Source organism: Micropterus dolomieu, linkage group LG11 (genome assembly GCF_021292245.1).
Source record: "Micropterus dolomieu isolate WLL.071019.BEF.003 ecotype Adirondacks linkage group LG11, ASM2129224v1, whole genome shotgun sequence".
NCBI classification, from domain to species: domain Eukaryota; kingdom Metazoa; phylum Chordata; class Actinopteri; order Centrarchiformes; family Centrarchidae; genus Micropterus; species Micropterus dolomieu.
In genome coordinates this window covers 15,987,729-16,001,529 of record NC_060160.1, presented here as the reverse complement: position 1 = coordinate 16,001,529, position 13,801 = coordinate 15,987,729, and the positions used below count along the sequence as shown (strand labels likewise).

Sequence of the window (13,801 nt, the reverse complement as noted above, 5' to 3'; positions counted from 1 at the left end):
AGCGGTCTGCAGTGAGGAGGTAAAGCTGGGACAGTGGGACCCCTTAAAGACAGAGGACACAAACATGTGCTGGACTTTCCAAGTCATTTAAAACAATGTCTGACTGACGTCTCTCGGAGGTATACTTTCTTTTTATTTCTCCTTTTTTGTTAAACTCACGCCCTCTGATAGCTGTCAAATTTGCATTTCATTATTTGTTGTGTATTATGGGCTTGAGAAAAACTGCTTGAGATTTATAAAAGAGAAAACAGCTGTGTGTTAATGATGTGCAAATTGATCACTGAGAATAACACAGTTCAGGTCAATGAGGCATTGAGCTGATTCAGGATGAGGAACTATTCCTTTTTTCTGATACTCTGTATGGGATACGATTTAAACAATCTTTCTTGGAAAATTCAGGTAATTTAGTAAGAGAAATACAGTAATTATTATGATAAATGCTGTGTTCAGTGGGTGTGGCTCAGCTTGAGTAGGTCATTAAAAAGCACTTATTCACACTCTACAGTAGGCCAGCAAATTTACATTTATAGAGGAACTTGGAATTTGGCTAATCTGACAGGGTTCATTTTGTACTGAGTGTGATTTATTGTTTTTTTATGAATGAAACTGACAAAACAAGAATTCTCTGCAGCCAGTGATGATGCCAAAAATTCCCCCAAAATGATTGCCATTCAGTATGCATTGTATTGCGCCAGGCGATGAGTATTTCTTATTGCTCAGTGATCACTGGATCCTTGACGTCAGTGTAGATTACATGTACAGATGTTTCGGCAGATGTCCGTGATGACAATCTTTGAGAATCGGACTCTCAAGATGTTGTCTCTGCTGTATATGGCAAGAGCTAAAAGAGAGAAGAGACAAAAAGAAGCTCATATGGATCGGCTGGATGATTGAGCAGATGAGAGGCAGAGAGAAATAAAAGGTGATAAGTGTATCGTGAAGAGGAGGAGATGTGAAGATGAGACAGATGAAAGTACGTATGTATAGCTGAGTGGGTCTTGCAAGCTTTTTAATGACACTGAATGACTGGGAGTTTTGAAGATGGTTACTTATTAGTCTGTCTGATGTGACTCACATCTTCAATCTCTCTCTACTGTTATCCCTTTTGATTAATCAAAATGTTGAAAATATGGTGTTAAATGAGATAAATATGATTCTACATGTAAAACATGCAGCAGGCTATTTGGAATGATCTCATAATTAATTGTTATTCATATTCAGGCTTCTGCTGCTATGGACTGGGAGAAGCCATTGAACCAATCCAGGGTGAATTCTTCCTCTCCATCCATGTCTGACTCTTCATACACCTTCTCTTCCCCCTGCTACAACTCCTCTCACCCCCTCTTCTTGACCGCTCCGTTCTCAGCCCCTTCCTTTTCTGGCCTGGACCTCCTGTCTGACCTGAAGCTCGTCTTCATCCCTCTCTACTCGGCCGTGGTCCTGGTCGCCTGCTCCGGCAACCTCCTCCTGATCTTTCTCATCTGGCACAACAAGAAAAGACACAACACCACAAACTTCCTCATCAGCAACCTGGCACTCGTCGACCTGGTCATGTGCATCTTCTGTGTCCCTTTGACTGCATCCTATGCTTTTGACCAGCGTGGATGGGTATTTGGTACCAACATGTGTCATTTTGTCACTTTCATGCAGTCTGCAGCTGTCTACGCAGCCGTCCTGTCCCTCATGGCCATCGCAGTGGATCGTTATGTGGTTGTGGCTTATCCCGTCCGTAAAAGAGCAGGGGGCCATTTCTGCTGGGGTCTGGTGACCCTGATCTGGCTGTCCGCTATGGCTTTATCCACTCCTACAGCAGTACACACAGTCTACCTGGACCTGCGGGCTGCAGGGCTGCAGATGGCCGTGTGTGAGGAGTTCTGGGACGGCCAAGAGCGAGGCCGTCTCATCTACTCCTGTTTCATTCTCTTCTTCTCCTACTTTGTCCCACTGGCTGCTGTCTCCATTTCCTACTGTGCTATATCCTATCAGCTGAAGCAGAGGACGACGTCGGGACTGATGGCATGTCCAGAGTTGAGATCTGCAAGGGCTGCATGGGGCAGACGGAGGAGGAAGACCTTCTACCTGCTGCTGGTGTCTGTCCTGTGTTTCGCCTTCTCATGGCTCCCCTTGCAGGTACAGATGAATGGGGAAGAGTGACTGATGATTTGATAGATGAATAAACATGAATAAATTATTAAAAGTTCTTAATATTTGGACATTTTGAGAAACACACTTAATTCCTTTCTTGCTGAGAGTTACACTGCAGTCAGCAGCTGGTTAGCGAAAAAAATCCACCTACCAGCACATCTAAAGCTCACAAGTGAACAGGTTTCATCTAGTTTTTTTAATCTCTTTTGTTGAATTCATTAAAAAACCTATAAATTGCAGATTTACGGGGGTATGTGCCGGACAATTTCTTGCCTGCTACAGTGACTTTAAGGAGTCTTGTAATCAAACCAACTTTGGGCCCTGTAAAACCAGTTTCATTTCTACACTTTAATTTTTGTACTAATGAAACAAACAAGATATAATGTATATAATAATGAGCTTTAGAGGTGCTGTTAGGGGGATATTTTACTAGTGGATGGAGCCAGGCTAGCTGTTTCCAGTTTCCAGTGTTTGTGCAAAGCTAAGCTAACTGCTGCTGACTGTAGGTTTATGATCAAAGTACAGATATGAGGTTAGCGTCAATATTCTCATCTTACTCTCTGCAAGAAAGCAAATCATCTTCAGACTAAAATGACTATACTAAATCTAGCACAGCATGTTACTTGTTAGAAGCTTATTAAAAATTTTGAAATTTGCAAAGTGATCCGTAACTATTCCTTTAAATTTCCTAAAAGATTAACAATTACTTATCACATAACTTTTTAATTGGATGAATGCTTTGGATAACATAGTTTACCTTTATAGGTGGTGAATCTGATCCGTGACCTGGACACAGACTTCTCCATTATGGGGAAGAATTACGTGAACATCATCCAGGTGTCGAGTCACCTGTTCGCCATGACTTCCACCTGCTACAACCCTTTTATTTACGCCTCATTGCACAACAAGTTCCTGTCCTACCTGTGTCACCACTTCCTGGCCCGGAGGAGAGGAAAAGGAAAGGATAGGGGTCAAGGTTCAAGCATCCTGACCATGTCACACAGATTGCCGCGCCTTCACACCTCCACCATTACGGCAGATTTACCGTGTGCTGTTGTAAATAACATTGGTCCACAAGACAACTACGCTTAAATTAATGTTTCAGTTGAATAGGCACACAAATGTTTTCTTCAGCTCAGTTGGATAAAAGTCTCTTGCTTCAGAAATGACAAGGTATCTTCTTCACTCCAAATTTAATATGAATCTTGTCAGACTTCATACTGACAGACAAATTAAGTGAAATGTAAGTTCATTTAAACCACACTGAAATTGAAAAGGGGTTTCAAGGCTTTCATACAACAGGCACAGTGTGTACATACGGTCATGGTCACATACAAAAATACAAATCTGTCTCTTTGACTGAATTCATACAGGTGTAAAAATATTAGCCTGCTTTGATTAAAATATTTTATGTGTGTATTGATTTATCCATCCATCCATCCATCGTCAACCGCTTATCCTGTGTACAGCCAATCCCAGCTGACATCGGGTGAAAGGCGGGGTACACCCTGGACAGGTCGCCAGTGTATTGATTTATATTCTTAACAAATGTATGGATGCTTGTATATTGAAAGTCTATTTAGCACTGAAATATATGCCATTGTGAGCTTTAGCATATACTTTAGACAAGAATTTTGCTCTTGTCTTTGCAATTATGCACAATCAATTTTATATTTCTTCATCTAATTGTGCATATTCATATTCTTGTGCATTTCTAATACTGTACATCAACGTTATGGCATGTTCATGTATATACAACATGCTCATTTAAATAACTGTATATGTGTATTACATGTGCAACATTTGATCTATATTGTTAAATGTCTCTCAATAAACAGGTTTATTTAAATCATCTTCCCCTTCCCATTCATTGAATGTGGTTTTAGGGATAAAAAAGGAACATGAAGAGTTCCTGTGATGAATAATGTATTTCTGTTATTCAGTTTGGCCTTGAGCCACTCAACACTTTTCCCACTGTCTGCTGCAGATGTGACATTTGACAAACACAGCGCAGTATTCAAAATCTGTGTTTAAATGTCAACTTTTGGAGAGAGATGAAAAAGCATCGTCCATGCTGTTCCATAGTACATGTAAAACAGTAGAGTGAGTGAACATATATACAAATAAAGAGTTGGCACAAAGCTTTAGACCTTTGTGCCAACTAAATGCAAATAATGACAGTTAAGTTGAACGTCACACAGTGAAATAGGCAGAAGTTGCAACATACAAATACTTTATACTACGTTTAAAAATAGGTGCATACATAGGTGCATTTTTCAAATTTTGCTGACCCACTATATGCACATTTTTACATATAATGTTGCTGCTGGGTTTTATCACTAGTATTACTGATTGTGGTTTTGACGACCAACAGCTCAGAGCAGCTCCACTGAAAGATGACTCACATGTACCTGAAAACAAGTGGTGAAAATTAGCAGTCTGGTGAGTAATACACCATTGCAGGGTTTCTCAGCATTTTCTGACCTGTCACCTCGTTTGTTAGTCCTGAAGTTGCCATGACCCCCAGCCATTGGAGAGTTATCAAGTTATAAAAAGTTGTAATTAACGTGAGTATGTCATTCTTCTGTATGTTCCTCTTTCATGAGCATGAATGCAGCTCCACATGGCTTATATTCTATGGATGTTAATGCTATATAAATAATTATCCCACACATTGAGCAAACCCACATGGAGTTATGACACCAAGGTTGCTCATTACCTGAATTGATATTATTTAACAGTTAATTCTAAAGATAGCTAACAATCATTGAAAAGAAGTCTTATTTTGAAACCGTCTTTTTTATAATCATGACGATAAGACACTGGTGCTCCAGGTATTAAATAAGATTTTTTTTCTAAAAGCAAAAGGCATCTAATACTTCAAATTTTAGGCTACAGCTCATTTTCTTGATCTGACAGGAAAGGGCTGCTTAGATTTAAGACACCCAGAACTCCTTTTTAGACCAATTTACAGACAAAAAGTACACGTTTTAGCAGCTGATGGGTGGGAGATGATTGATTGTCAAATGCAGGCAGTAGAAGTGGCGATGAGCTGCAGTCTGAATATATGAGTTCACAGAAGATGTGAGGGAAGTGCAGCTGTTGACACCTTAATGGGAGCATGCACTTGCAATATATTAACTTATTTTCTTTTTTATATGTACATATATTCTATCTCATTTTCAATTTTATATGTATGCTTTTTGAGTTGCAGTGCTTGCTTTATTTTTATTTATATTTTCTATTTAATATGTTTCTTCTGATTCTAAATGTGATTCTGATTGTACCCAAATCACACTTCTATTTATGTATCCTGCTATCCTCATGTTTGATTGTGTGATGTGTACAAATTCATGAGAGATAATGGTGAACTTTTAACCTCAGGCTGTTGGATTGGTACCTCTCTATGCATGTGTTTACTGTTCAGTAGAAAAACTCAGTGGCATCATGAAACCAATGAAACAATGTCAGCAGAAAAAAAAATACAAATCACTTCTTATGATGTCTACTATATTGTATGATTATTCAAAAAAACAGCAAGCGTCAAATGAGACAATTCTGGAATAATCTTGCAGGGCATTTTGAGATGAAGAAAGCAATTTACAGCCTTTCACTTGCTATTATAGTATTATTTTTTTCTCTAACAAGCCTCTAACAAGGCTCTTAAGACACCTACCATGGAGTCACATCTTTACCTGGAGGGTGCACTCTAGGCATACAGTTTATGAAAAAATCTAAATAATTAGTGAGAGTTTTAATGCAGCATGAAAATCTTGAATGTCAGATAAGTAACAGCTTTTCTCTGTCTCCATGTGGAGAGGATTTTGCGCAGACTAAAAGAGCAGCAGGAAAAAGAAATATCTGTGTTCAGATTAAAGCATTCAGTTCTGGCTGTTATGTAAGACAGAAAAAAATACTTATATTTCTTACAACATAACAAGCAGAACGTGTTGGGACATTTTTGATTGTCCCAACATACATTTTTGTGCAGAAAAAACAGCAGTTGCCACAATAATCTGAAAATGTCCTTAAGGTAAAGCCACCTTGCCTGTGATTCAATAAACTGCATCAACTGTGTGAACAGCCATAGGAAAGAAAATGTAAGAAAATGCAGCAGGAGAGTGGTGCAAATTGCAATGAGTCAGTCCTACGAAAGCCTTGCAGGTGTATAATTTAAACACCTCAGGACATCTACTGAAATAAACCTGCTCTCAGCACAATTTATGTGGCTAGCACAAAATGGCATAAAATTAATCCCATTTGAGCCATTTCTTCAACTGTTCAGACAGTTCTGAGATGTGACAAAATCCGGGTGGCTGTGGCTCAGGAGGTTGAGCTGGTTGCCCGTTAATTGGAAGGTTGGCAGTTTAATGCCTGGCTCTTCCAGGCTTCATGTTGAAGTGTCTTTGGGCAAGATACTGAACCCTGAATTGCCCCTGGTGGCTGTTCCACCAGTGTATGAATATTAGTTTCTGTTCAAGCACTTCAGATCAGTGTGACTGTGATGTAGTGTAAAAAGGGGTTTGAGTGGTTGAAAAGACTAGAAAGGCGCTATACGGAACAATTACATTACTTACTTTTTTTGTAGAGGATGCAGTTTTCCTACTTAAATAAAAAATTGTATGCTGAAATAACAGTAAATGGTTATTGATTTAATTGGTCACAACTGCCTGGTCAAAACATTGGTTTCTAATCTTTTTTGTGTGACCGACCCCCATAGCTCTATCAGATTAGCTCATGTACCCTTCACCATCTTGTTCCAATTGTGATCTCAGTTTATATTTTTGGCATACAATTGATTACCTATTGTTCTACTATCACTAGAAGCATTGATCAACCTTTCATTACTATTTCAGCTGTTTATCTATTACTTAAAGCTTATTTAAACTGCTAATTACTTTGAGATAAAATCTTCATCCATTAAATTTGAACACTTTATCCATAATTTTTTTGGTAATAGTTTGAACTGTGTCCATTAAATTTCAACACTTTATCCATCAAAGTTCAATTGTTTATCCATTACTTTTCACTAACAATTTCAACTGTTTCTAGAGTTCTTTTTGCAAACAATTTCAACTGTTTATCCAGTTCTTCTTGCTAACAATTTCAATTCTTCCATCCATTAAATTTCAACAGTTTATCCATCAAATTTCAACTGTTTATCCATTATGTTTATTTAATTATTCCATTCATACTTTTAGCAAACAATTTCCACAGTTTATCCAAACCTTTAGCAAACTATTTCAGCTGTTTTTAAATTATTTTTAGCTAACAATTTCAACTGTTTAGGCTATTACTTTTAACTTAAGTACTTTCTTAAAATATTGAATCTGCTCTGCTTGCTTGCTAACTGTTTCATGCACTGTCAAAGACAATTTTATTTATATAGAGCCAATTCCACCAACATGTGGTGTTCGATGTTCAATCTAACTGACTCAGGTTGTTGTAGAAAAAGGTGTGTACTATCTACTTGCGAGCATATTGTAGCTCAAAGTGTAGTTTTTAGTCTTTTAAATGAGCTGAGCTACTCCACAATGCACACACACAACTGCAGAAATACCCCCTGGGTTGCAAGCGGCCCTGGTCCAGAATCATTGAATAAAAAGTAAATCCTGTACCAGATGTCACTGCAGAAAACAGGACCAGGACATTCAGTAGAGATATGGTACCAAAGTCAAAAATAACACACACTCATACTGCACAATCATTGAGCATACAGACACACAGACACACTACTGTAAATAAGCAACTGAACTGTCAGACTCTTATCCCACACATGCTCGCTGTTACAGATGCAAATGATTTACCTGCTCCTGCTATTTAAAACCTCATAATGTGATTACAAGAGTAGTGCTGAGGAATGGCAGAAGCCTCATACATATTCATCAGAGACCTGATTATTGAAGTTAGATGATTTATGTCTCCTCATGTCTGCTTTCAAGATGCTAACACTCTTGTTTTTTCCTGTCATGATCTAGGCAGCGCAACAGATAAATGGGATCTTAATCAGAAAGAGATGAATGAATTACAAAAGTAGACAAAAGGGAAAGGCTAGAGGCAATGAAAAGAAAACAGTGACATTGATTTATATAGATAGAATGTTGTTTTTCTTTGCATTTATTTAAATGCAAGTAAGCGATATTCCTGAAATTCAAATAAACAAGTAAGACTTTCCTGTCATTGCTGACATTGTTAAACTTTCTAAAACAAAGGCAACACAAGGAGTCACTGTCAGTACAGGATTTCTAATTAATTCTAATTAAATTCTCCATAAAGAAACAGACAATAATCATGTGGCTGACTGATGAAGAGTTGAGAGTTAGATGTTGTGAGAATGTATTGATTGAATTGATTCAATGATAACCACAGCTTGACAAACCTTAAGTTTGCAATGTGGGTATAGCTTGCTGCCTCAAATATTAATTTCTTCCATACAATATTTGACACATCAATATTAATATTGGCTTTTGATCACTGTGCACATAACTATTTGACAAAACCTCACATAAAAAAAATATTGACTGACTGAGCCACCATGTGGGCAACAACTATTACTACAGCTCTCAACCAGGAAATAGTATTTATATTAAATTAAAATAGACATAAGCCATACAATCTCAAAAACACATGTTCAAACTCATATATTATTTATTACAATTAAATATTTTTCTTATATTACAGAGGTCCATTTGAAACCATACAAATAATCTGTGCTGTGGTTAATATATCCAAGATATTTCCAAACACCATGCAAAGAATATGAACATAAATTCACATCAGAAGAACCAAAGGTTAGGTTTTTTTTTACAGCTGGGGATGAAATCAAATACATGTGTCAACACCTTCCCCCCCCCCTCTCTTTTTGGTGCAAACATTTCTTTGTGGTGATTCAAGATAAGACCAGCGTCATCTGACAAAAATGAAAGGCATTTGGAAGGTGGGTAAAAACACCAGTAACTGCTCGTCCTCCTCTCTTGGAATATATATGGGTTAATGGGAACAGGCACAGAGGACCAATTAAGACATAAGTATCACATATCTTGATTAAACATAATTAGTTTGCTGAGTGATTCCTAAGGCCATGATATGTACTGTGTGTGGTTTCTAACTCTAATCCAGAATACCCGGGGGGATATTAAATTGCAGAACCAAATCAGACCAAATGTAGTTTACCCAATTCTGCTTGTTGTATTGTGCTGTGTGGGCTTTACTGCTGTACATACACAATACTTCAATATTCAATGAAATGTTTCAGTCAGTGGAAAAGTTTTGAAACACAGACTGATAACCTTTGGTTTACTGAGCAAGACAGATTGAAATGGGAGGGTCTAGTCCTGAATAAACAATATGAAAATATTAATCTGAGGCTTGTTTTAAAGTCATATATTAATCCATGAATTAATTTATAGTGAATTCTATTTTTGTAAATTACAAAATTAACGCCACCCTTTGTACAGGGAGCAAAGCAGAAGTAGGCAGGATGTGGGCATTTTCAAGTGCTACTCCACACACAATCTATCTTTTGACTATCACATTCTCACCCCCTGTGCTTGTAAGGTGGCTGTATGTAGTTTGTAGTTCCCTCCTTCATGTACTACAGCGCTTGTGGTCAGCTTAAAAAATGTTGGATACAAGGGATTCAAATAGTGACTATCAACCTCTGTGAAGCTCTGCCAGGCAGGCAGCTCTGTCTTAAGATGTATTTTGGCAAAATGTGATTGTTTGGAACATAATGAGCATACAGTTGGACAGCTGAGAGGTGGACTATCATAAAGAAGGGGTTTCTGTGGACATTTTGATTGACTTTTTGTCCACCATGAAAACCTTTAAGGAGTGAAATTCATTGCAACTGACAGATACCCATCTCACTTCAGCCGCTGTGCGCAAGAAGCGCAAAAGTACAAACTTTAAGCAATAGTTCAATATTTATGGGAAATACACTTATCGCTTTCTTGTCAAGAGTTGAGAAAATACCACACTCATGTCTGTATGCTAAACGTGAAACTACAGCCTACAGACAGCTAGCTTAGCATAACAAATTAAAACAGGGAGAAACAGCTATCAGCAAATTGTCCTTTTGTACATGATTCTCCCCCCCCCCGACATGTTAATAAGTGAGTTTTAGAGGTGCTGGTAGCAGAAGTGTGTTGCCTTTTCCAACAAAACCAGGCTAGGTGTTTCCCTTTGCAGTCGTTATGCTAAGCTAGGCTAATCGGGTGTTAGCTGTAGCTTCATGAGAGCGGTATCGTTCTTCTCGTTTAACTCTAGACAAGAAATTGAATAAGCATATTTCCCAAAATGTTGGGTGTTGGGTGTTGGGTGTTTGATACTGAAGGTCACTTTGAATTTGAATCAAACTTGAGCAGCATTTTGTTGAAATAAAAATGTTGATCAAGGATCAGTTTTGCCTTTCAGATCACATAGGGTCACATGAATGAGGTGGACCTGTGATGCATCTCAAGCATCTATCAAGGAATCAAGATCAGCACACTAAAAAGCTTCATTACCCCAGGCTGATATCGGTACACATTTCTAAATGAAAGGCTGGGAATGTTCACTAAGGCAGCAAGATCAAGGGCACAGGCTAATGGCAAGGTAAGTTTAAATCAGCATAGCATTCGGCATTTAAAGGTGAAGAGGCAAAGCTTTATCGTCATAGGAGAGATGACAGGAGAATGACAGGAAGCTGGGAGAGGCCAAGGTACGTTTTGGTCCTGCAGGTTAAGCATCTCTGATCACATGTTAGCAGGTGTCCTTCAAACTGTATCTGAGATCCTTCCAAATACTCCATATGTGTCCTCAAATCTGCATGGAGGATTTCAACATCTCAACACAACATTTAATAGGTTTGTATTGGGCAAGCAAGCTCAATCAGTCACAGAAATACTATTGCAAATGACTCACACACTTTTCATCTTAGACAGTGCAGCTAAGGAGGAGAGACAACTTCAACCTCCCTTCTAATGAGGAATGAAAGCCACTCATCTAAAACTCTATTCTTTAAAATTATCTTTTGAAAATAAATTATATTTTCTCAGTACAGAAATAAATACATATCTTCTCTCGAACATAGGAATGAATCATCATCACAGATCTAAATGCTACAATGAATACATTACTCACCATATCATCGGTGAACAAACAAGAATATAGGTGACTAACTGAAGCCATCTGCCATTAACAGACACTCATCCAGATATATAAATGCAAATATACAGTTAGCTGACACCGGAGTCAAATCACACCTGTGGCAAACAGCTTTGAGAAAGTAAAATATTCCTCAGCATTGGCATAATATAAATGCCCTCAATGCTCGGCTCGTTGGACAGCTTCACACTGCGAATCAAATAAATTCAACTGTGCTTTCTTTGTAGAGTGCAGTTCTGTACTACATTGTGAAAAATCACCACTGAGGTGAATTTCAGTTACAGATATGACATAAAACCTACAATTCTCTCAGAAATTTACGAGAGATGTTGCCATATACCTACAGGTCAATCACAATTACATGATAATGCTAATGTTATATAATAGAATTGTTTATGCTTTCTTGCCAAGATTTAGAAGAAAATATCGATACCACTCTCATTTCCATCCAGTAAATATGTAGCTGGAGCCGGCAGCAAGATAACTTAGCTAGGCATAAAGACTGGACATAGCGAAACATCTAGCCTGGCTCTGTCCAAAGCAAACAGCTAGGCTAGGGAAAAAACAAGCACCCCATCCCACTGTTTCCAGTATTTATGCTAAACTAAGCTAAGCTAAGCTAAGCTAAGGCTAAGCTAAGGCTAAGCTAAGCAAACAGGCTGCTGATAACAGCTTCATACATACTGAAGAGAAGAGTGTTTCAATTTTCACATCTACCTTTTGGCAAGAAAACGAAAAAGCACATTTCCCAAAATATCTAACTATTCCTTAAAACATCTTGAACACAGATGTTTACGTTTTCTGTAAATCGTCTGTATACAGTGCCTTACAGAGAAATCGAATGAAAAGTGTGACTAAATCTTCAGCCACTCAGAAATCTCTTTGTTTCTTGTGTCTTCTCAAGGACTGATGCGGCACAATAAGCCTCAGATTTCCTTGAGCTATAGTATATCATTGAGACACATGGTGTGTCTGATATTTGTCAGGCAGACAGCAATTCTCATGTAACTTCAGCCTTTCTTCATAGATTTCGAATGTCACATTACTAAGAGCTACAGTAGCGTTTTCTACAGCAGAGTACGTTCCAGGTTCTTCCCACAGCTGCTATGACATCAGAGAGCCATGCCATATTAACTCTTACACAATATGTCAGACCACTACCCTTACTAAATAAATGCATGGCATGTAAAAAATGCACAAGGGATTTCAAAACAAAATTAGCTCATGAATCCTTCATCCAAAACTTTCCTCTCACACAGTCAGCATGTAGGTACTGTATGCAGCTAAAGTTGTGGAAGATGAGTAACATTATCTCACGTCCAATAGCATTAAGTGTCATGCCCCGTCAGATGCTACTGCAGGTTCTTGAGGAGGCGTCCGTAGCGGAAGTCATAGACGTGTCGACAGAAAAACACCAGCTCTGGGTCAACGTCATCGGGCACACAGTGGTGGGTGGGCATGGCATTGCCAACAACGGGTGGCACCACGAGGGAGGCGGCATTGTCGCATACGCCTTCCCTACGCCGTTTTACCAAGGCACAAAATCTGGAAAAAGCACAAACACAGGACATCAAACTCAATCACCTTCAAACTGTTTGAGAACTGAGAAAACCTACCTGCTTTTTATGTTAAACATCACACATTTTTTAGTTAATCCAGTGGATATTTAAGGCTTTAAGGCTTCAAACAAGAGAACTGTAGAATTCTGAGCAGGTGCATGTAATATTTCAAAAGAAGTAAGTTCCTTCCAAGAAATATACTTCAAGGAAATAAGCTAAAGCCACCACAAAATGTAAAAAAAAAAAAAAGGTTTCCTTTCTTACCGGCAATACTGTGCCAATGTTAGGACATAGCATTTGTCTTCAATACAGGCCACACTGTTCACATCCTGGTGACGAGACGCAAATATCTCATTCTGGAGAAAATAAAGTTGTGTTTTAGTCAAGTGTCCAAACAAAAAAACTCCATCAACCATCAAGACTCAAAAGCAAACATTTGATCCTTTTAAGCCGTCACAGTCTGCACACATACACAGTGACTTCAAATGACAACATCTGTCTACTTCATTGTACACGAGCACTTGTGCCTCACCTTCACTTCACGATGTAAAGACAGATTCACAAGAGAAAGATGTTTTGCTTTCTTCCTCTGAGCCAAAGCCCTGCTACTGTTCTCAAACTGTTGCCATGATGTGTTTGTTGTTTGTTAGCGCAGCTGACAAATGATAGACTTCATGTCGTTTATTGTTTCTGGAGATTTAATAAAGTGCAACTTGTTCCTCTGGGAGATTACTGACAACACGAAGCTAGCGCAACAGAAGCTGCTGCTCAACACGTGTGTCTGCCCGTGTATGTGTGTTTGTTCATTTACTCTCCTCTCTTTGAAACGTATTTTCAGTTAGTCAGTTAAGCACAAAATCTCAGCAGTCTCCATTTGAAAGGAAATGTTTTCATTATCACGCAGGCTCTTACTGTACAAATAGGAACAAAAAGCATAACTAAAAGGGAAG

General features: G+C 38.4%; 2 protein-coding genes across 9 annotated transcripts in view; one reads left to right on the top strand and one right to left on the bottom strand.

Annotated features, from left to right (window-relative positions):
- Positions 1-639: 639 nt before the first annotated feature.
- On the top strand, positions 640-3,810 carry prlh2r (prolactin releasing hormone 2 receptor). The gene is made up of 3 exons (XM_046062999.1): positions 640-973; positions 1,222-2,130; positions 2,911-3,810. The coding sequence occupies exons 1-3, from the start codon at positions 959-961 to the stop codon at positions 3,235-3,237; spliced, it is 1,251 nt and encodes a 416-aa protein (XP_045918955.1). The 5' UTR covers positions 640-958; the 3' UTR covers positions 3,238-3,810.
- Positions 3,811-8,775: 4,965 nt separating this feature from the next.
- bahd1 (bromo adjacent homology domain containing 1) overlaps positions 8,776-13,801 on the bottom strand; it is a 32,291-nt gene continuing 27,265 nt past the window's right edge. For all 8 annotated transcript variants that reach the window (XM_046062834.1, XM_046062840.1, XM_046062835.1 and 5 more), the window contains 2 exons: positions 13,116-13,207; positions 8,776-12,837 (listed from right to left, as the gene is read on the bottom strand). In XM_046062834.1, coding sequence (XP_045918790.1) covers positions 12,645-12,837; positions 13,116-13,207 — 285 coding nt within the window. In that variant the 3' untranslated portion in view covers positions 8,776-12,644. The remainder of the gene's footprint in view (positions 12,838-13,115; positions 13,208-13,801) is intronic.